The sequence below is a fragment of the Ambystoma mexicanum genome, chromosome 2q (assembly GCF_040938575.1).
Source record: "Ambystoma mexicanum isolate Mex_15411 chromosome 2q, UKY_AmexF1_1, whole genome shotgun sequence".
Classification (NCBI taxonomy): domain Eukaryota; kingdom Metazoa; phylum Chordata; class Amphibia; order Caudata; family Ambystomatidae; genus Ambystoma; species Ambystoma mexicanum.
In genome coordinates this window covers 425864981-425889159 of record NC_090924.1, presented here as the reverse complement: position 1 = coordinate 425889159, position 24179 = coordinate 425864981, and the positions used below count along the sequence as shown (strand labels likewise).

General features: G+C 45.3%; 1 protein-coding gene across 10 annotated transcripts in view; it reads left to right on the top strand.

The window, feature by feature from the left end:
- LOC138569465 (uncharacterized) overlaps window positions 1–24179 on the top strand; it is a 2298575-nt gene that overhangs the window by 968381 nt on the left and 1306015 nt on the right. For all 10 annotated transcript variants that reach the window (XM_069647455.1, XM_069647449.1, XM_069647446.1 and 7 more), the window contains one exon: window positions 17869–18219. In XM_069647455.1, coding sequence (XP_069503556.1) covers window positions 17869–18219 — 351 coding nt within the window. The remainder of the gene's footprint in view (window positions 1–17868; window positions 18220–24179) is intronic.

The window sequence follows — 24179 nt, the reverse complement described above, 5'->3', positions numbered from 1 at the left end:
TATGTGGCCTTCACACCCGAGGTTATGCTACTGGTGCCGACTATGAAGAATGGCACGCAGACACATTAGTCCGCAACTCATTAGTCTCATCCTGTTCACGGCAAGGAAACTCATGCTCATCTACTGGAAAGCTAAAGCCCCAGCCTCAGCTCTTGAGTGGGCCACACTTCTCTCTAAGACATGCCAACTAGAGGGAGCAGCATTTACGAGGCAATCGATGCACAACCCGACCAGAGCAATTAGATTCCGGGAAAGAATCGACTTGTATATATAGAGTGTAAGGGAATAAGAGGGGAGGAAGATCACACACATGGACTGGTACGCTGCTAAACAAGGAGGCTGGCAAGATCGCTAACGGAGACACTAAGCACACCTAGCTCCAGCCCACAGATACTTCTATATTTAAGGAGCACACACACAGTTAAGGGGAGGGGGGCAAGCTTGCAGTTGAATCTGGGTTTAGAAGGGGGGGAAATCTGACTTCGGAACGCATTTGAACATATGGCATTGTTAGTTACACTGTGCTAATGTGATGAATGCAGAGCTTATTTACCTGTATTGTGTAGTAAAATCAATAAAAAGTTTAAAAAGAAAAAAACCTCTTGGCACCCACGTAGGAAACTACGTGGGTGCTACTAGATGAAGTGGGAGTGGGGAATAGAAAGGAGCACCGGCTGCCCATGCAGCTCAGAACACAGGCTTGTTGATATGGACAGTACAGGCCGCGTTCTGAGCTTCCTAATTGGCTGGCACAGTCCCTAGCTGGGTGCTAATCATCACTTATTTCTGTAAAGATCTAGTTAGCTTTGTGCTTTCATTATGTAACAGCAAAGGCAAAGCTAGAGACTAAGCAATGGCGTTGTAGTGGATCGAGTAGAAGGCGGAGTACTGGGCAAACTAGATGAAAAATTGTTTGTGGACTGTCAATTTCAAAGCAGCTGGTATAAAGCTACAGGCTGATAAAATGTCAAGGAATTTGCTAGCAGCCCCATCGGTTGAGCACCATTTGTTCTGATATATGTAACTAACAGAGCGCATAACTAAGCACTAGGTTTTCCATTGAAAGCATTTGACTGTGCGATAATGTACATACTCCTACGTTCCGTCCCCTTTCCTCCATACTTGTGGGACATTCCGTCCTTCGGGACGGGACCGGAACACTTTTGTTAAAAAGCATCAAAATTAAAAAAATGTTGTCCTTCTTTTCTTATTACGTGGGGTAACGCACACGGCCGTAACCCCGCCCTCCTGAGCCCCACCCAGCATATCGCCATTCAGTCCTTTTCTATGCACGGTCGGGGCTGGACGCACTTGCATCACTGGGAAAATGTTTTCTTGTTCCTGTTGTCCTTCTCCCCTGTTCCAGTTTTGCGGTCACTTAGTCCTCCGTCTATGCCGGAACATCTGGGATTTGTGTCCTGTTCTTCATGCAAACATCCCTTCACTAGGGCGGATCCCCATTCTCTCTGCTTGGAGTGTCTCGGGCCGGACCACCGCTGGGATTCGTGCTTCTACTGCGATTCCATTTCTGTCCGGGCACTTCAACGCTGTCTTCTTCGGTGGGAGGACGTCTTTCAGCGTGTTCCTCCACCTCATCTTTAGCTTTTCATCGACGAAAAGAAGAGACGCCGGGTACGTTAACTTACTTTTTAGGGCGCCCCGGCTGGGGGACTCCTTCCCTGTGTCTTCTTGGTCCAGGAGGGGCTCGAGCAGCTCTACCACTAGGGTTTCTCCTGAGGTGCCTTGCAGGCCTAATAGGCATACCAGAGTTTTCTCTGAGGGTTCCCACGACGGACCTGTCAAGACCGGATCACGTTTCCGAGGTTCACATGTCAGGTGCTAAACGTCAGCCCATTTAATCTGTGGCTTTAGACACCGTGGTTCGCTCCGAGGTCTCCGTTTCTGGAGCTTTCCATTCAGACACCAGCCCCGCCCTGAGGCCTCCTTTTCTGGAGCTTTCTGTACCAAGCCACGGCTTGAAGCCCCTCACGAGGGAGCTACACATACCGGGAAGAAACCTGAGGTTCCTCTTTGTGAGGCTAAGGTCTGTACCGACAAAACTGAGAGACCTGTCCCTAAGGTGTTGTCTGTAAGGGTGATTCCTCAGATTTCCTGTGCTCAGAGCCGCGTGATATCGGTTCTGTCTAGCAGGCAAAGACGGCGGTCATGCACCGTAACTACTGTTACCGGCTCTGCCGAGGTTCCTCCTTTTTAGGCTAATTTTGGGACCACCTTTAAGTTGTCAAGCAAACATCTGAGACCTCCCACTGCTGGCTCTGCCGAGGATCCTTGTGCCAAGGCTAAGGTGTTACTGAAGTCCCCTGACCAGCCTGAGGAGACAATTGCCTCATCTACACATGTAACGCAGTTCTCTTCAGACATCGATAAAATGGCGGCCCACCCCTCATGGTCCACAGCGGCCATTTTGGATTCTTCCCTTACACCTATGTTCTCGACGGCGGGTGCTGGGAATCTTACTTTTGGGGCCGAGAAGCCTTTTTCACCTCGGGTGGAATGTAAAAATCCATTCGACCCTTCTTATGACTGGCGTGCTTGGATGCCACTGCCACATACTGTCTCACTTCCGCCAAATTCTGCTCCGCTGGTCTATGCAGGACCGATTGGTGGTGGGCTTTCCTGGCAACCATCATCATTGCGTTTGTGGGGGTATGCCCATATGAGAGGCCTCGGCCTACCCCAGCACCTAAACCCTCATCGGAGGACGTATTTTTCGGGGAATTTCAGAGGCTCATGCATTCTGACCCTATGAAAGAGTACTTTAAGGGTCTTTTCAAGGAAATCTATCCTGAACCTCTGGCGCCACCTTTCACCCCGGTGGCTCCAGCGGCTCCTGCGGTGATACCACCTCTTGCTATCGGTCCGCCTCCAGCTCTTCCTCCCCTGCCCCCGCTGTCTCCCATAGAGAAGATACTGGTAGAGCGGGATAGCACTTTAAAACCTGTGGCAGCCCAGCCGGCTGCCTCAGATTCGCTGGATGACCCTCAAGCAGATCAGGATAGCGATGAGCAGCCCCGCTCTGTCAGAGCATACCATGACCGGGTCTGGATATGATGGCCTTCCTCGACATTCCAGTACCTGAGGTCCCCCCTCTGCAGGAAGGGGTGCTTTAGGGAGCATTCCCCTTGTCACCACAAGAGCGTACCGGCCTGTTCCTCCAGAAGGATGTTTGGATGAGGCCCTTAAGGTCTGGGATAAGCCCCACACCGGGCTACATATCAATAACGGAATTGCCGCCCGTTACAGGTTTCACACCTCCAAGGAGATAGCCTTGGCGTCTTGTCCGCTCCATTCCTCGACGGTGGTAGCTGCGGCCACGTTACAATCCAAGCCGGCCTCTGCAACCTGTACGGCTGCGGCTCAGATTCTCTTCAAGGAAGACAAGATTTTGGACTCCTCGGGCAAGAAAATCTTTGCCAACTCAGCACTGCAACTTCGCCAAGCAAATACCGAGCTGATCCTGGTGGCAGCTAATATGAAGCTGTGGAAGGAGTTGGCTGATTTCCAGGAGTGCATTCCTGCAGATAGGCTAGACGACTTCAAGGCCGGTTTGTCAGACACCAGAATGTTGGCACAAGATCTCCTGGAAGCTGCGGCACACCATGTGAATACCTCAGCTCGCGGCCTGATGGGAATTGACTCCTCCCGCCAAGCGTGCCTCCATGCAACAAAGTTTTCGAAGGAGGTGCAAGATAAAGCTCTGGACATTCCCTTCGATGGCAAGGAATTCTTCCATTCCTCTACGTATGACGAGTTTAGGAAGACCAAGGCGAGCACCCAAACCGCCAAATCTTTGTTGGTCCTGGCAAAGGTCCCAACTAAGGCACCTTATGCACAGAGGTCACAGTCTCGATCCTTCTCTGGCTTCAGGGGGTTCCAGGAACGCCGGGCGCGCACAGTTGGCGGCACCCGTCGAAAACAGCAACATGGTGGTTTTTTCTCTCGCCCAACAGCCTCCTCTCCAGGGGCAGTTAGTCTCCCTGCCGACAAGTCTGCAAAATGATATTTTTTGTCGGTCGCACAAGACTCTGTTGGGAGGATGAATCTCGTCTCATCTGGAGGCGTGGCAGACCATAACCGACGATCAGTGGGTTTTGTCCATCGCTCGGGTGGGCTTTCGCTTGCCTTTCCCCCATACCCCACCCTTTAAACCTCCCTTCCAACAGAGCCGAGGTTCAGAAGCTTCTAGACCTCAAGGCGGTGGAACCTATTCCCCTAGGGGAACAAGGGGAGGGCTTCTACTCTCGACTGTTCACGGTGCCCAAACCCAACCAGGCTGGCCTGCGCACCATCCTTGACTTTTCCCAGTTCAACCTGTCTCTTCCCCAAGAGAAATTCAAGATGATCACACCCTGCCAAATAAAGTCCTCTTTTCGGAAGGGCGACTGGCTCAGCGTAGTGGACCTTCAGGACGCATATATGCACATCCTGATATGGAGGCTGCATCGAAAATATCTGCGGTTCTCCCTGGGAGGGGAACACTTCCAGTTCTGTGTGCTCCCGTTTGGTCTCAGCTCGGCGCTGTGCGTCTTTACAAAGATGTCGGTCATCGCTGCTTTCCTTTCGGCTACAGGTGTTTTATATCTGGACGACTGGCTCCTATGCAGCCCTTGTCCTCTAGAGCAATCTCCAGTCTCTCCTCCAGCTCCTGTTCCATCTTGGGCTGTCGTTGAATTGGCAGAAATCTTCCATGACAGTCTCCCAAGACCTGATCTTCCTGGGTTTCCATTGGAACACAATCGACTCCAGGGTGTATTTGACAGTGGACAGGATTGCGGATCTATTCGCCATGTCTCAACTCTTCATCCAGTCACACCACATGACGGCCTGGTGGTTCCAGAGACTTCTGGGCCTCATGGCCTCATGTGTGCTTTCTCTTCCTCTTGCGCGCCTCAAAATGAGGCGCACGCAGCTAGCTCTTCGGAGCACTTGGTGTCAGGCTTCGGACTCGGATTCCAAGATGATCCCAGTTCCATCCTGCATGATGGTGGACCTTCTATGGTGGTCCTTGACCAACAATCTTACAGTGGGGGGCCCCCCTTTCAGGATCCCTGCTGACAAGTGACGATTACCATGGACTCCTCCCTTCTGGGGAGGGGTGCGACACTGGATCATCTCCAGGTTTTCGATCTATGGACGCCTCAGGACAGGAAGTTTCATATAAATTATTTGGAACTCCTGGCTGTTTTTCTGGCGCTGAAAGCTTTTCAACCATCCATCATGAACCGGGTGGTCCGCGTCCGCACAGACAACTCGGTGTCGATGTTTTATATCAACAAGCAGGGTGGTACCAAGTCACCACCTCTTGTGGATCTTGCTATTCAGATTTGGGAAAGGGCCATCCAGAACAGCATTTGGCTACTGGCGCTACACATTCCGGGGCAATTCAATGTCACTGCAGACTCACTCAGCCAACAGACAGCAGCCATCTACGAGTAGGAACTGAACATGGAGGTCCTCCAACATCTTATGCCAATGGGGCACTCCAGAAGTGGACCTTTTTGCGACTGCCACAAACAGGAAACTTCCTCTTTATGCATCCAGGAACGGTCTTGGGGCCTCCTCTCTAGGGTATGCTCTTGAGATTCCATGGCACAACATGTGGGAATATGCCTTCCCGCCTCTTCCTCTGATTCACTGGTCACTCTGCAAGCTCAGGAATGCAGCAAATTGTACTCTCCTGTTCATAGCTCCTTGGTGGCCAGCCAGATTCTGGTTTTCGGAACTCCAGCATCTGTTGATTTGTTCCCCGATCAGACTGCCATTGATTCCCAACCTGCTTCACCAGTGCGATCAGGAGATGTGGCACCCCTCCCCACAATCATTTAGCTTGGCGGCCTGGTGCATGAATTCAAGTCCCTAGCACAATTTAACCTGTCCGAGGACAATATGCGCATTATCCAAGCGGCCAGGAAGCTTTCTACGAGGTCTCAGTATAGGAGTAAGTGGCTCTGTTTTTGTTACCTGTGTTTCGCTAAGCAACTGGACCCCAGACGTGCTACGATTGACACTGTGCTTTTGCTCATTTCTCATCTGGCTGCTACAGGCATTCATGTTTTGTCTTGTAGGACTTACTTGTCGGTTATTACCGCCTACCTATCCACCTGTTACTTTTCTTTGACAAACCCAGTCATTAAAAGGCATTTCGCAGGTTTATTACATCTTTTTCCACCTGTACGCAATCCTCATCCAAAGTGGGATTTAAATGTGGTCCTGACCGCCTTATGCCATAAACCATTTGAACCCATGGCTATGCCGGATCTAAAGTACCTTGCTTGGAAGGTTGCCTTTTTGATCGCAGTGACTTCGGCAAGGCGTGTAAGTGAGCTTCAAGCTCTGTCCGTGGAACATCTGTTCCTTACTTTCCATAAGGATAATGTTGTGCTACACACTCATCCTTCTTTCCTTCCTAAATTAGTGACTGATTTTCCCCATCAATCAGTCTATATCTTTACCTGTCTTTTTTCCGACCCGGCCTCGGATACCGAGAGAGTATTACACAATTTAGAGGTCAGACAAGCTCTGAAGTTCTATCTGGACAGAACAACGGAACTCTGGGGCTCCTCAACTCTTTGTTACGTTCGAAGACCCGAAAGGGAAAACTGCTTCAAATGCTACTATCTCCTGATGGATTGCCACCTGTATTTCCGAAGCGTATACCATTCACGGCATTCAACCTCTGAAGGGCATTCATGCCCATATTGAACGTGGCAAAGCGGCTGCTGTTGCCTTCCAAAAATATGTTCCCTGGAAACCATTGCCAAGGGAGCTACGTGGGCTTCCTCATCAGCTTTTAGAAAGCATTACTGCTTGGACCTAGGCTCCAGGGCTGATGCTTAATTCGGCCAGGCTGTCCTTAAAAACCTTTTTCAATAGGGAAGTTCCATCCACCCGTATTACCTGTGAGGAGTGTTTTGGAATCTCCCACAAGTAGGTTTGTTTGTTTTGTTTATTTGTTGCGTTACATGAGGAAAGGGGACGGGACGTAACCAAGTTACTCACCATAGTGACTACCTTACTCCTAGTCCATAGTCCCCTTTCCTCCATACGCCCGCCCGCCGTCCCCTCTAATAAGTATCCTCTATAATTGCTTAAATAGTCACAGACCAGGCGATAGAAGAGGACTGAAGGGCGATGCGCGGGGCGGAGCTCAGGAGTGCGGGGTTACGGCCGCTTGTGGTACCCCGCGTAAAAAGAGGACAACAACATTTTTTCAATTTTGATGCTTTTTAACAAAAGTGCTCCGGTCCCGTCCCGAAGGACGGAATGTCCCACAATTATGGAGGAAAGGGGCCTATGGACTAGGAGCAAGGTAGTCACTACGGTGAATGACTTTATTTTGCGAAAGTGTTCTTTTGTGCTTGTCAATATGATGCCGCTTCTCTTATGCAATTAAATATAGTTTACGCTATGACATTTGATACACTAACCTAACATTAACTTTATTGAAAAACATGGAGATAATGCAGTGTTTTATAGTGGCCCTTTTGTAACTATGAATTATTTATCAATTTACATTTTTAGTTATGGAATTACAGGACTGACCTTTATAAAATGTTAAAACATATACTTGTGCTTGCAAAACAATAACACTAGCTTGATAAAATGTATTTATTTTTTATTTTTTTTATTTATTGTTATTTTGACCAGTAAAAACCTGACCTTTCAACATATTCATTACAAAATTTAAAATGAATTCATAAAAGAAAGATTTCATCATTCATTTTATACAATTATACAGACTTTCAAACAATTTTGTTTAGGTGATCACAAGTTAATCATTATTCACTCTCAATGTTTTTCAACTTTACATACATGATAGGTATATAAGTACATTTGCACATTTCCAATTCTTAGCCATCATTCACTTCATATGACCTGATTTCTAATTGATTTAAATAGTTCACAAGTGCATATCTTAACCGTTTTGATTGTCCTCCATGCAGTACTAACCCTAGTTGGTCATGTGTGATAACCGCAATCTCATTAAACAAATGCCTGGAGTAAAATATCCTCGCTGTTAGCAGACCAACACACTCAATTACCAGGTGTTTCAACCTCTTGATTACAAAAACGACACACCTGGGCAGGTATCTTCTTCTATCTATATAATATCTCTTTTGTGGGCCATATATTCAATATAAAATGCCAAAAATATGCCCGATGTTTGGGATTAGGAGACTGCTTTAAATATTTTTCCACAAGTCCCTGTACTTTTAAGGCAAAAGGATTTTTAACAAATTTCTGAATGTTCAGGCAAGCATCTCGAGTCTTAATCCAGTCTGATCTCCAAAATTTGGATTTAGCTTTGTTTGGATTTTCGATAAGTAACATTTCAGAAACATCTGCTCCTTGTAAAAAAATGTTTAGCACAATCACGCCATGTTTTCGCAAAATTATCATTTGATATCAGTAGATATCGAGATATGATGGTGAGTAACCCATAAGTGCTCTCTTTCATAATTCATTTTCTATATAGTTGGCAAACTTTCCATTTGTATACTACATAAAGTGATATTAAACCTAATTCGTGTCTAATGATCGGCATTGATTCGGAGTTTGCCAGCATGAGTGATTTTTTCCAATAACTACTTTCATATTTGGACCAGTAAACCTAGGATTGACATTTTTTTGTTTCTGACCCATACAAAATTGTAAGAACATTTTTTTGTTTATAGTAAATAATCAAGGGGTCTATAGAAAATGTACAGTATTTTGCCCGAATTATTCGAATTTGAGATAATGCACTCAGATGTTTCAATTGAAGATGTTCTTCATGTGGTTTATCAGTCATATGACCCCCAGGTATATGTATGACTTTACAACCAGAAGATTAGTATCTTGTAATTGCCAATGGCATGCTTTTTGTCCTTTCTTAACACCAAATTGCATCACCTGAGTTTTCCTAGTGTTAATACTGATGCAGTTGTTCTTGGCATAGATGTCTAGCGCATTTAACATAATGTGCAAGCCAACTGGTGTTTTAGACAATAACACCATATCATCGGCGTAGAGAAGCCAATTAATGGCCGCTCCTTGTAATTTAGGTGGATCAATGGTCAACCCCCTAAAACTGGCCCCAAAGTCTAATAGGAAAACATTAAACAATGCAGAGGCCAACAGACAACCTTGTTTCAGCCCCCTTGAAGTCTCTATGGGTTCAGACATCAACCCCTCATTATTCAAACGAATCAAAATGGATGTGTTTGAATGTAATTCAATGATCCATTTGAGTATGTGCCAAGGACACCTTAAGTCCATAAATTTCTTAAAAAGAGTTCCCTAGGAACAAGATCCAAAGCGGACCTAAAATCCACAAAAGCCACATATATTGGTTGTTTATATTGTTTATTTAACTGGATGATGGCATGCAAGGTCACCAAATTGACAGCTGTACCTAGGCCGGGGACAAATCCTGTTTGAAAGGGATCTCTGTGGTTGAGCTGATTTTAACCATTTATTAAGCTCACCCAAGATCATACGTGCAAAGATTTTTCCAGGGCAGTCTAGCAGGGCAATGGGTCTATAGGAGGCCGGATTTGCCCTGTCTCCTTTCTTGAATATTGGCAAAATGATCGAAGTTTTCCAATTTGCTGGAACAGAGCCTGTCCCCATAATGTGCTTAAACATGCGGTACAATATATAGGTATCGATTTTGTTTGATTAAAGCATTATGTAGGCCATCTGGTCCAGCAGCTCTGGAAACACTCAATTTGGATATATAAAAGAGTATATCATCATGGCCGAAATTCACCTTATGATTGCCAACAATGTTAGCCCAATTTAAACCGATACTTGAAAATGGTGTAGTATATATATTGCCATAGAAGACCTTCCAACACTGCTGTGAGATGGAATTCACTTGTAATGCAGGCTAACTTTTGATTGATATGGAATTTAACAGAGCCCATATGCCCCCAGATGATTTGAGGACAATCTGTTTCAACATTACCTCTCCATCATGTTGATATTGGGAAGAAAGCCGGCCTCTAGACCATTTTTTATACTCGTTTTTTAGCTGTTTTATGAGCTCAAGTTTAAACCCTGGATTCAGACTATATACAATAGATAGCTTTTTTATATTCCTCATTAAGTCACTTTTCCTGCATTTAACCTCAAGGTCAAAGGCATGAAGGTGAGATTGAATACCATGTTTGGGTTGTACTCTTTGTGTTGGGAATATCTGCATAGCATGTCATAGCATCCACTATCACATTCACTGTCAACAGAGTATAATTCGGATAACATATCTCTATAGTGGCATAATTTCGACTGGGACCATTTTATACGATTGCCAGCATTATTAACCTGTAAATTAGACATGTTAATATTATAAACTATTTTTCTTTTTTTTTGGCCAATCGCATGTCAAATGGAGTAGACTATGATCACTCAGAATAGTTGACTGAGAACATGGTTATATTATTCAAAAAGTGAGCATTTACGAAGATATAGTCCAGGGTTGCATGATTACCAGCATTGTGCCAAGTGGTTTTAGCTGGCACATCTCCCTGTAGTGAGCCATTGACCATAACAAAATTCTGATCAGCCATTATAGACAACCAACGACATTCATCAAGCATAGACCTCAGGTTTTTAGAAGATAATAAATGCAAATTTAGGTCGCCCATTATAAATGTGTTGATAGTGTTGTCTAATAACAATTGATCAAGAATCCGGGTCAGAGTCTCAAAAAAGACCTTAGAGGACAGATGTCTTTTCCCCCAATATATGTTCACTATAGCACAAAAGCTTTGACCATGCTGGATCTTAACATATTGGAAGCAGGGTGAGGGAGATCTATGCCAAATAACTTCAAGATTCTTGTCCTTCTTAAAGGCCATTAACAAGCCAGCCATGGGACGTCCCTTAGACTGCTCAATAGCGGGTACCATAAAGATGTTATATTGATCCCAAGCTGGTATTGTACGAAGCCATGCCTCCTGGAGCACTAGTATGTCAAACTGAAGGAGCTCCTTGCTCTTGTTGTTAATCAGATGTCTGTGACCTCTTGTGTTCCAGGAGAGTAGGCTAATAGAAACCATTGTCTGGGATTGTTATGATCTCACATTACAATTGTCAGCTACCCAGACATTTTGTGTGCACCCTTCCGCCGATGTTACAGATGTTACATTGTCACCATATGTTATAATTTTTGGGCGATCGATATTCATTAGATTTGTGTCATGGAGGGTCAGATCCTGCGTTAGAATGAAGCCCAGATTGTAGAAAGCTGTACGCGCTAGCCACAAAGTGTTTAAAACAACTGTTGATTGAATAAACAATCGTGCTTCTGTTAAGTCTATATCATTAACAAATACCACTAAACCGATATCCGCAGATGTTATGTCTTCAAGTGCGGTAATTTCCGCACAAATATTCAAAAAACTAGCACGATTAAGGTCATATGTGGCAAAAGGATAGCCACGACATCTGATGAGTAGGCGATGATGATGTTTGTATTGGCCTTTACCAACATGCCTAGACATCCCAGGGTCATGCTCAGTCGGTTGGATCCTGGGTGACCTACTATCAGTTGAGGGGCCCATAATCCCCTGCTCAGCAGACACCTGTTGTGCCATTATTTGTAACATTTTAGGACCTTTCAACAGAAGCTCAATATTGGGCATTTCTTTATGAGTAACTTGCTTAAATTGATCAGGATTGCTACGTATGCCTTGATTAGTTGACCTGATGGTTTGTGTAAGGGCTTCATTTTCTCTGGTATATTTTTCAAAAGAGACTCGTATTTCTTCACGTAGATCTTGCAACATGCTAACAGTATTATTTAAATGTGCATTTCCCACTTCTACATGAGTACCATGCACTTTATTGGCTTGACACTCACGAATAGGAGCTGAGTAGCACTGCACGAGAGCATCATTTGCCTTAGAGTGTTTTGCAAAAGACGCCCGTACATCTTTGCGTAAATTCTGTATGATGTCAACAGTTGAGCATGATGCATTTCCATGGGTGACTAAAGTTTTGGACGGAGCTACTACAGAACTCATGGCTTGGACTGCATCTGCGGCTAAAAGATTTGGAAGGGCCGCTGTATCTGCATCTATAGCTTGAGTGGACATACCCATATTTAAACCCAGCACATCATCTCCCATCGTTTTTTTGGACGAAAGTACCGCGATAGCAAGCAAGTAGTCTAGTGGTTTATATTTTAGGGCTTCTTTTCTCCTAAGCTGATTTTCAAAGTTTAAATTCAATTTCCTTTTTTTCCTAGCCGAGATCACTAATTTCGTAACTTTTATAACTTCCAACACGGAATTACTGTTAACAGTGGATTGCTGAGTTATAAGGTCAGTAACCTGCTCAGTAGACCGAGTAGGAGCTGCCATCTGGGCTTTCAAGTTGGTAAACATGGGTGCAAATGATATTCCTTGTATTTTTGGGGTTACCCCGATTGGGTCAACAAGGACTGGTTGAACACTCTCGCCTTGGATAGTAAGTGAAGTTTTTTGCACTTTTGAGGTTATCTCTGTCAAGTTACCGGGTACTAATTGAGTGCTTGGTTCTTGGACGGCATCTGCTGCAAAGTTGGAATATTTTGCTAAGTTTGCCAAGTCTCCCGTAATGTCCGGTTTTTGAGGTACACTTGTTTGGGTAGATTGAGTTATGAACTTCAATAAAAGTGGACGAGATATTGGAATTTGCGCTTGCTGTTCTTTTTTAAGTAGTGAATAAATCAAATGTACTTCTCTTGCCTGACATGATATTTTTTCTTCTAATGATTCATATAGTTTTGCTAAGGACAATAGTGCTGTATTCATTGCACTTAACGTGTTATTTAATGCCGGAGCCTCAGGAAAAGAGAACCTATTGTCTTTATGCATGATAGTCAGATGCCATATAAAGTACGGATGATTATTGTCAGGATCATTAAATCTAGTGCGTCTAGGTGTTGGGGCTACAAAGGATAGATTTGAGATGCTAGATGGAGATTTCTCAAAGTACTGGAGATTTATATAGTTCTGGATTCAGTTTTTCCACTGGGGGAATAGAAGCTTGAGTTTGTACATTTTCAACGCAAGATATATGCATATGTGAGTTTTCAGCGAATTGTATCAGATCACCCATATTGGAACATTTATACATGACTTCAGGTGTTTCGAGATCATGTGGACTGGACTCATTCATAGAGGCTAAGGTATCGTCACTAAATTCACCCACGGCTGTTAATTTTCCATATTCAGCTCGTAATAAATGCTGAGCAGCAACGGAACACAAAGGTACAGCCGAGGGCGATTTAGCCGCTAGTGTTTCTACTTGAATATCGGTACTGATACTTACTTGGGAAATACCTATTTCTCTTGTTGTATAAGCTAATGCAATTGTTGCATCCGCTACTTCTCTTCCTGCCTGTTGCAATTGTAGAACATGCTTTTGGATCAGACACTATTTCCTTAGAAAGCATATTTAGAGTAATTGGTACTTCAGTCAGAGCCAAAGCATTAGAACAAATAGCCTAAGGAGTTTGGACCAAAGACATATTAGATATTGGTAGCATATTGGTCTCACTTTGTGGGAGGACAGAGGTAGTTGTTTCCGACCCCACAACGTCTAATGTACAGAAAGTGCGAATATCTATATTTAAGGAACTCGCTCGCTTTTTGTCTGTATTGGCTTTAAGTCTTTTAACAATTAAATCTTTTTTGGTTATAGGGGGGACCAGTTTATATGTGTTTACCACATGCTCTGGCATGCCTGTTTTCAGTGAATTTATTAACCGGTACATAGTCAACACAAAGTTAAATAATAAATAATAATATCAAAAGAAAAATAAAATAAATACACAAAATCAAATCACCTTGTTCCACGCTCACACCAGCTCTCCCGCTATCTATTTAGACAGCGAGATAGCAATACACTTAACAATTCACTTAGGCAATCGCGTATGCGAAATAATAATTAAAAAACTAGCAAACGTTTGGTAGAAGGATAAATTCAACAGACTACACAGAACAAAACAAATAACACATAAATCATAATAATATGAAGAAAAAAAAGGGGCAAGTTCACAGCCACTAAATATCAAATAGTCACCGAGTTGCTTTGCCTACTCAATAATGCCAATTCCAGCAAAAACACACTTATAGCCAAAGTTCATAGGCAATCCACCAGCAAAAGTCAAATCACCTCCTGTTTTCAGAGTGAGCACCTCCAGCGCCGAACAGCCACACAACAGCCAGTGTCCTTTACCCCGACGGGCTTAACGCCGCGAGGGTGACTCACGGCTGTTTAAAATGTCCTGATAAGTCACGTGATCCGTCACGTGTTGCAGCGTGGCTCCGCCTCCTCCAGGAAGCAGAAGGGGGCACAGAAAGAGCTATCTGCAGCTCGCAATGCTGTGAATGGCAAGGAAACGTTCAGTATAAAAAACGAGGCTCCAGAGGATTACAAACACTTGATAGCTTGATAAAAGTGCCATCCTGATTACTGGTGCTTTGCAGTTGTTTGAAAAAGAAACAACTTTTCTGACCAACCGGCACTTGGCACTTTTAAGCGTTTAGGTGATAATTACTGCTGCACTCTCTATTATCCCCTTTGAACTTTATGTGACCAAAGGAAGAAGACTTTGGAGAGCCCTGAGTGCAAGTGAAGACTGCAGCTTGTGCTGCCTTTTCATTGAACAGGGTAATTTAAATAGTCAGCTGTGCTAGACAAGTGTCAATGTTTAGCAAACCTACGGAAATACATGGCAGTTATAAAGCAATACTGCTTACTTTATCACTTGTAAATTACTTGGGGCGGGTGGGAGGGAGGATTAGGAGGGAGAGTCCATGAGGACGCCATCAAACATACTGCAGTAGAATGATAGTTGCCTGGATAAACAGCTATAAAAGATTGGAAATAATTTGGCAGGAAACAAGTCATCACACCTCTTTTGGCCTGATAACGGTTTAAAAGTGTTTTTTACTGGAGACCTTGATTTGTGCGTCTCCACTGGAGGCTTGCAAGGAGTTCATTGTGCATCAAGCAATCTTGACCTAGATCTGGATTGTATGGTGTTCTGGAATTTCAACCCTATCTGTCTTCAGTGTCTGTTGCTGATTTCTGAGGCTTATTGCATCATCACAAAGGTGTCAAGATGCAAGGATGTTCATACTTCGGTGTCATCGGATGTCAATTGTTCATTAAAATGAGCTGCATCTGCAGGATCTTTGAATAATTAGAGTTTGGGGCTGAGGTTGAAATAGCCATTCTTGCTGGACTGGTGAGGCCGTAACTCATTTCTATGTGAAAATTTGGTGATCGAGTTTCATTTCAATTGATCAGTATTTTTTACCATCTCCAGAATTCACTTGTGCAAAGCATAGGACACGGGCTATCCAAGTTCTAGGCTTTGTATCTCACACCCCTGATTTTAAATGAACTTGATGCACCCTCTGGTTTTCCAATGTTGGGTTAAAAGTGAAGGAGAAAAGAAGGCAATGGGGACCGGACCTTCCAGATTCTCGGATACCCCAGAACATCTAAAGTTGTTGCATCAGTTCCTGTTCACCAAATCAGTGATGGTAGCTTCCAGTTCACAAAACCTACTCAGGAGATGTCCTTGGCCTTTAACCTGGTCTTCAATACAAGATATGCATTCCACAGCATGAGTAAGGTGCCTGTGAATTGTTTCATGTGTTCTCTCCCTAGTGGTCCTGATTGCATTTGTCAACCGAAGACATGGTATGCTGGAAGACTGAAATTTGAGATGGAACCGTGCTCAGGTATATGTGATAGGCTATGTCTGGCGTTGAACCTGACGACTGACGGTGGGACGACAAATGTGATGTAGGTTTCCCTTCCATGGAGAAAATTGTTCTCTTGGAGGACATTTGGATCTGCAAATATAGCAACCAAAGAGACAGATCTATTTGACGGTTCTAAAATGTTGTGATGCACAGGGTAGTATCTTATAGCCGAAGTTGGAATGGCAACAGCTTTTTAATAAACCAAGGAGCTAAAGTGCTGCAGCAGTTACCATAGCCCAAATATAATGTAATCTAATGCCAAGTGTATGGAATGGGTACACTTTAAATGGCTGCAGTCTTAGGAGCAGTGTCACACAGAAAACAGATGTCAACTGGTAGGAAATGTCCACACTTCCTCAGTGCAACTGATAGTTCACATACTGCAGTTGGGTACCTGTAGAGAGTGGAATTAACAGCCTTTAACAAAATGGGTGTAGTCAGACCTCACAGCGAAGGGTCGGCCAGCACACTTTCCCTCTAAATCCCAGGCAACACATAGTGTGTGTGTAAGACCTGAGCATAGTTGTACAAGGAAACAGAGCATGTGGAGTGGCTGAAAGGGTCTCCTGCCTCACTGTCGCTGCAGATCATGAGGATGGGGACAACGAGGCTCATGCCGGAGGAAGAGGGTCAGCACCAGGAGTTGTGTTGTGAGGCGCAAGCTTGCCACACGTATGGTGAGCTGTCTCCATTATGGACACCATAGTAACATAACATTACAGACTCTGAAATAGTCGCACAAAGTAGCATTGCATAATTGTTGAGGGTATAAGAGCTGTTCCACAGCGATCGCCTGAGAAGTCAGAGTTTGCATTCACAATCTCCACCTGCCATTAAGCATGAATGCCGATATATACAAATAAGGTGTAACAAGGCCAGGAGCTTGAAGTTATGCAGCCATATTGTGGGCTGCTAGCCATGGCCCTTTATTACTGCCTTTAATAGCATTTTTATTTAGAACTGCTCCACTGTCCTACCCCACTCCTACAAAGTGTATGTGGAAAAGCAGTTAAGATTTGTAATCTATACACACCATGCCAATCTGTAACAATTCTAATTGCATAATGAATAATTTCCTTTAACTATTTCATGTTCTAGATTCATATCACACCCATACTGTGTAGAACTCTGCATACAACCATCCTATTATGGTGTTGAAATCTGGGTATTGTGATGAAACAACATTGAGCAGCACCCATCCTCTAAGTCATAGACAGTTTCTAGGGACCAGCAGATTTCTCCCTTTAAGCAGTGAGCCCCATATTGGTGGTTAAAAGGGTATTCCCCAGATCGCATCCATTGACTCATTTCACCATGCCACCTGGTTGTTTACTCAGTCTTGGGGAGAACAGAGTACCTGATCAGACTCTCCTATAAGACAATAAGGAGAAATCCATTTCCCTCGACCTGCCTTTCCACCTCCTTTCAGGGTGTGAGCTTTTGAAAGCTGAGCACCTCTTTACCAGGTGTCTACCCAAGATAGCATTTCCCAAGACCTCAACTGCTACAGGAAAAGCCCACTCCCTACATCTCCAGTATCGAGCCAAGGCGACAATTCAAAAGGGCCATAAGCCTTTTTAACGAATACCCCTTCTATAACTTTGTATTTTTTATTTATTTTTGTTTAGCTTATCTACTGGCATTGTCACAGTTTCTATTAAATCTCATAAGTGAATCTGGTTACATATGCATTGTCAACACCCACAATTTGTCTGCTAATAATTAATTCTGTACTAATTGTTACAATGTATATAACCTATTTCTATTATGGAATGATAACTGGTGTCTTTCAGGAGGAAGTCTTGTTACACAAGAAAGAAGCATTTGTCTCGATTTCATTAGATTTTTAGATAAATGTTCTTGGGTGGATTTCTGTCTAAAATAACTATTATTACATAGTAGATCATTGAAACACTACTTTGAAACATTTGTGACTTAGCTTATATTGAGACTTTGTAACATTCTTTTAGCTGTGCATGTCGTATTCTGTAAATTTGAGTCAAAAGACATTTTAATATATTCTCGAATGATGGCGTTTACCATAGATGCATGTGTCCTGCCATATATCACACAGATGTGTTTTCCTTTGATTCTTCAGAAATGGACTCTGCCTAAAAAGAAAGATGGCCTCTTGCAACTGGGCCCCCTTCAGCAGCCGGGCCCCCTTCAGCAGCCGGGCCCCCTTCAGCAGCCGGGCCCCCTTCAGCAGCCGGGCCCCCTTCAGCAGCCGGGCCCCCTTCAGCAGCCGGGCCCCCTTCAGCAGCCGGGCCCCCTTCAGCAACCGGGCCCCCTGCAGCAGCCCGCCCCTCTGCAGCAGCCTAGCCCCATACAACCAGACCCATGCACGCTGCAAATAAGCCTACCACAAGTCGTCATACCACAGAGCAGCATACCACAAGTCAGGACACAACAAGATAGCAGTACTGTATCACCGTTAAAGCATAAAAAAGTAAGTATTTTACTTTGTACATCTGTTTCATCCTTCATCCTCCCTACACCTTCTTCCTGCCACAGGGCTCACTTGAAACTATTTTTATCCAGCTTCTGATCTAGCTCCTCTTTTGGGTGTATAACATTTCTAACATTGTCCTCAATTGGAAGAACATTGCTTTGTGAAGCAGCATTTGAATTTTTGTTGTAAGTAGCATACTCCAGTCTGAAAAACAGAAGTACTGTTAAAACCTCTACCTCCTTCAGAGCACAATGTGACATTATACTGAAGATTGGTCAGCTTTGTATGCGCATGTGTCAGATGTTGGGAATCTTTCTGACTTTGTCAGGTATATCTATGCCTAGGTGTGAAAGGGGGGGACATTGCACAGCAAAAGTTAAAACTAATGAAGGCCATGTGTATGCAACCCTGCTCATGCCTGCTTCATGTTCCACATGTGCCCTCTGATCTTACTCCCCAATCTTTGTGTCTGCAAAGAAAGGATTGGTCATGTGTTACTCGGCTCCTGGTGTCTATATGATGAACTCTAATATTTTGTTACTTTTCCGTGAACCACATCTCTTTACTGCCAATGCCACTTAGGCTTGGTTTTTAGTTTTTGTGAGTACTATAGTCCGCAGTTCCTCTGTCTTGATTGTTTGCAGCCTAGCCATTCCCCCCCCCCCCCATTCTCTTGGACTTTGATCAATTTTCTTGTTTTGTTCCCCAATTTATTCTTATTGTATAGCAATTAATGGAACAAAGAAACTGGAACAAAACATAGGGGAGTCAATAAGCAGCATATGGAACAATCACATTGCCAACCAAGTGCATTAGACCATCTTGTTACTCCTACATTGACCGGTTACACCGATATTCTGTGCCTCCATGGAAATGGTGAGAGCTCTTAAGTCAATGTCTATTCCGGTATACCCCAGAGTGCCACGGTCTGGGGACACCCCCGTACCCCTCTAGAGTTATTACCTTGTGCACCACCTGAGAGTAAGCAGCTTGTGCACTGTTCCTGGGAACTGTTCTGCGTATTCGAGAAAGGGGGACCAGGTGCTGTGGAAGCTTCCCTGATTCCCTAGACTCATTGCTGTGATTTTCTCTGCGATCGCTGTATCCCAGCATTTCACCCACCACATGTTGGTCGCTGGGCCCTTAGTGTTCTTAGAGAGGCACACTATGGTAATCTTTGCTGCCACAAGGAAGTGTGTGATCAGTTCTGCTATGGGGCCTGTCTGGGTAAACACCCTGTGTTGCCCAGAAGTACTACCCCCGGATCCAAAGGGATTGTCAACCCAGTTTTATGTTTAATGTGCGCTAATACCTCCTTCCAGAATCGTGCAAACTTCTCGCAGGACCACAGGAGGTGGAAAAGCGAGCCTGTGGTTGCGCATCTCCTCTAGCACAGTGGTAACAGTGAGGGGTTACTCTTGTGCAGGGTTTCTGGTGTGACGTACCACCTGTAACACATCTTCTCTGTACCCTCCCTGTTTGTGATGCACTTGGAGCTTTTAAATGGGCATGCCCAGATCCGGTTCCACTCCTCCACCCCCAGCTCCCTCCCTATATCCCTCTCCCACCTGGACATAAAGCTCTTTTTCTTAGCGGGGTCCGATCTGTCTATGAGCTTGTAGAGGGTTGAGGTTTTGCCCCTGGGTGCTTGTGCAGTCAGGGTGTGTTCTAGTGCATTAACCTCCCTCCCACCCTACGCTCTCGTGTTGTTACAACGTCTAGTTCCAAAGCTGGCAATACGTAAACCTCGCTTCCACCGGGTTTTGAAACTTGGCTTTGCGTTCCTCAAAGGATAGGGGAAGAATTTTTCATTTGAGATAAGTCGCCCTCTGCGAAACTCTGCCAGATTGCTCCTCAGTGTGAACTCTGGGTTACCCAATGCTGGGGGTGACAGGGCCTAAGGTAGTGTGGACGCCCCATTGGTTAACAGCCTTCCTCTAACAGTGGATAACTTTCCTGGTAGAGACCAATGGACCCGTCCCAGGAACTTAACTCATCAGCCTGAGGTGGGGCAGGGCTGAAAGAGGGGCTGGAGCCCATGATTCCTCAATGTGTTTCCATCCGGTGGATAGTTAGTCTCTTGCCATGTGAAGGAAAATAATAGTTGTGCCTCCAGGCAGTACCTGGACTTGCTTGGGACTCAAAGGCCGCCGCTGGGGACACCCTCGGCATCACCCTTTTGGCAACCTTTGGTTTTTTCCTGCCCCACATGTACTTCATCACCTCCCTTTGCAGTTTCCTGAGCTCCCTCCCGGGGAGTGGTAAAGGAGCCTCGGGACCAGGTTAATTTTGAGGGTGCCAATTCTCCCGGACCACAACAACCTTTTGCTTGTTCCAGTGGTCTGGGTCATCCATTAGGTTACTGAATAAACGCAGACAATTGGCCTGATGAACTTGCTGCACCTTATTCAGGACCCCTAGGTAGGTGATATGGGTCTTAGCCCATGGGACTGGGCTCCTGCCTAGCTACCTGCTCCATCCATGAAATGTTTATACCCATCGCACGTCGTCGGCATATAGGTAGATTTTGTAGCAATGCTCCCCTACCTGCAGACCCTGTATCCGCGGGTTGGCCCATGTCCTGGTGGCAAATGGATCCATTGCTAATTCAAAGATTAGGAGTGATCGGGGGAAGCCCTGGTGGGTGCCCCGCAAGATTTCTAATTTCGGTGATCTACATCAGTTGATTATCGGCGATGTAGTGGGTTGCTGGTAGTTGGCTAAGACCCATTTTTGAAGGTTTTGGCCAAACCCATAGTGGGTGAGTACCACATTTCACTAGATCGAACCCTTTGTAGGCATCTAATGAGATGACGCCCAATTCTGCACCTGCCCTGGAGGTGCTCTCAATGAGATTGAGAATTCGCCTGATATTGTCATGGGTGGTGCGGTCTGCGATGAAACCCTGTCTGGTCAGGATGCACCAAATGGCGCATAACCCAAGAGAGTCTGGATGTCAGGATCTTGGAGAAGATCTTTGCGTCATTGTTCCTTAGTGTTATAGGCCTGTAGGAGCTGCAGTCCTCTGGATCTGCATATGAGCACCGTTAGAGATTCCTCCATGGATGGCGAGATGCTCCCTGTACTAGAAAGGAGATAGTGTGCGGGGGGGTAAAGGTTTGGGCATATACTTTGTAGAGTCGCGTTGTAAAGCCATTGGGCCCCGGGGCTGTGTGTTTCAGACACTTAATTGCTGCTGTTACCACCTCAAGGGAAATGGGATGCTCGATCAGGTCCAGCATGGCCCGTGGGGCAGTGGGGGGAGGGATGGTGGCAAAGTAGTTTACTTGTATTGTGCTCCCAGTTGGCACCCCGCCATACCACCTGTGTGGTGCTCTAGCATTGTGTTTAACTTGTCCACCTCTGAGATCTTCAAGGATCCTTCTGGGCCCCTCAGGATTTGGATGTTGTTGCGTGTGTATTTATTTCAGTTTATACACCAGCAGCCGGTTCACTTTTTGCTCTTTATGTACTAGTACCCATACGTCCTGTCCACTTTCCTCCATCCTTGTGGGCGTCCCCCAACATGGGAATGGTACCAGAAATGTTGGCAGCGCAAAATTTAGCTTCCCCTTCAAATTTAGTACAATGCGCGGGGCGCGGCCTCTGGTGTGGGAACGGCTAGCCGAGGCCCCGCCCTCTGGCGCTTCGTCTCAGTACCTTTTCCACACGGACATTTTCAGACCCGACAGTCAGCGCAGCGACTTTTTTAACTTGATGCTTGCTCCCCTTCTTTATTTTTCAATCTTAACCCCCCTTCAGTGCCTTGCCTCCCCCTGGCTGCATTTTGTCTGCAGGAGGATTCACTAGATGTGCTTCGTGCAACCGCTCCTTCCTGGCTTCGGACCCTCATGCACTCTGTCTTGAGTACCTGGGGCCCGTCCAGCGCCCTCGGTAGGAGGGAATTGAAGAATCGCTTGTCGCGTTGGAGGGAGTTATTCCACACTTCTCCTCCGGTACAGCTTAAGGATTTTGTCTCCAGGACCTCTCGTCAAGACATGGTAGGCCTGTTAGGGAGAATTCTCTCTTTAGGCTGAATTTCCTAACCTAGTGAGTCCCCCAGCAGCTTTGCTGGATTTCTGGAGTTTTTTTCTCCTGCCAAGAGTGAGACTCTTTTTCTCCCACTCTTGGACATGATTTATGGTGTTCCTTTGACTGTTAATGTGTTTTATGGGCTATGGGGTCCTTTACTCCATAGGGTCTCATGTGTTTTTACTATGTGTGTTACACAGCACCCTCCGTGCAGTGACACAGGGGTGTCATAGTGACACCCCACCATAGACTCCATACCCTGGGACTGACTACTGTCTCCCAGGGCATGTAAAGTCATCATTGGCTTTACTAGTCCCAAATTATGAACAGAAACCAGTACAAACCATCATATTGTGGACGTAGTGGTCGGGGCAATTCGATTGCCCCTGGGTCTGTTAGTCGAGGGGGCACGTCTCCGTCCCCCCTGATCGAGTTTTGGCTGGTGGCAGTGGATACTACTTTTTATATCCGTCCGCGAATATATCCCTATGGGATTTTCCCATTGTTCGAGGCTAACAACTTTAATTATTTAATTCTCATAGCCTCGAACATACCGCCGGTTTCCGGTTTATCTATTTAATATTAATTCGCCGGTTGGTATTTTTTGCTGCCAGGACTCGATTATAAAATGGCGTTTGTGTTCTCTTCTGTGACTCCAACCCAAGTCGAGCCCTTTGTTCCACTTTTTGGCAGGCGTCTCCACAGAAGCCTCCAAAAGTGGTGCCACTCTGTCTGGGTACCACAGGGGGTCTGGGAGGGGGTTTAGGCACCCTGGACTGAGTTACATTGGTAACTCAAGTCACACTCTTGTGTGATTGGCCCAAGGCCGGCTCACCACTTAGCATGTTTGATTGACAGCTAGGCTGAGTGAATGGGGGTGTGGGTGTGCTGCATAAAAGCAGGGCTTTGGGGACTGGAACTTCAGAAGTCGCCACAGGACCTGAGAATCCGACGAGGGAGAAGCTGAGCCGACCTACCACAACACCACCGGTGGAGCCCTGCGGAACCGACTCACCACTTTCCGACGACAGAGAAGATCTCCCGGCTGGAAAGGCTTCTTCCCCGGACTGGTGGGCACAACCAGTTTACCTTCTTCTCTTCACATCCCAGGCCGTCTTGTGATCGAATTGCCTGTGGCAAGCACCCCGGCAACCGGATAGCCACTTACAACTGGACCGCAAATAAAAGGACCGCTCCTTTTACCTGGGAACTCCACGGCTGGTTTCTTCCCTGGCAGTGCAACGGACTCCTGTCTTCCTCCCCGACGAGATCCTCTCTTCCCCCGACTTGCATCCGCTGCCAGGAACAACTGCCCCCGCTGGAGTATTCTCACCACTTTAAGGTACCGAGTCCGCCAGGCCTCCCTTTCTAAATATTGCTACAAGGTAATAATAATCCCTTGACCTTCTGGACTGGGCTGGCCGCCTTGACATTCTAACTGGTCCCTTTCTTTTGGTCCAATTCTTTTTGAACGTTTGCAAGACTCTTGTGCATTTCAACCGTGTGACCTTGGACACATTTCGTTCTGATCCTCTGAAAGTGGATCCGGCCTTCTGAACTCTAACTTCACGGTTTTACTTGCCTTCCTCTCTTGTTTTGTTCTTATGAAAGTGTTGGGATCTGTTGCATATTATACTCTGCTTTTCTCTCCCTTTTAAAACGAATTATTAGAGTGCCATCTGCGTTAAGCGCTCACCGCTGTCTGAAAATAAGTGGGGCTTTACTTAAGACTTGTCTAAAATTCTTCCAAGGGAGTGTATATCTTTTAGTGACCGTGTTTTTGAATTGCTTACTATTAGTGCCTGTGTGTTTTTCTAGATGTGGTTTTAAATAAATAATTATCTCTTTTACACCAAGCTCTGGTCAGTGTTTACTTGTTCTACTATGTTCTTTTGACCTATTGTGAATACTCTGTATACTGCCCA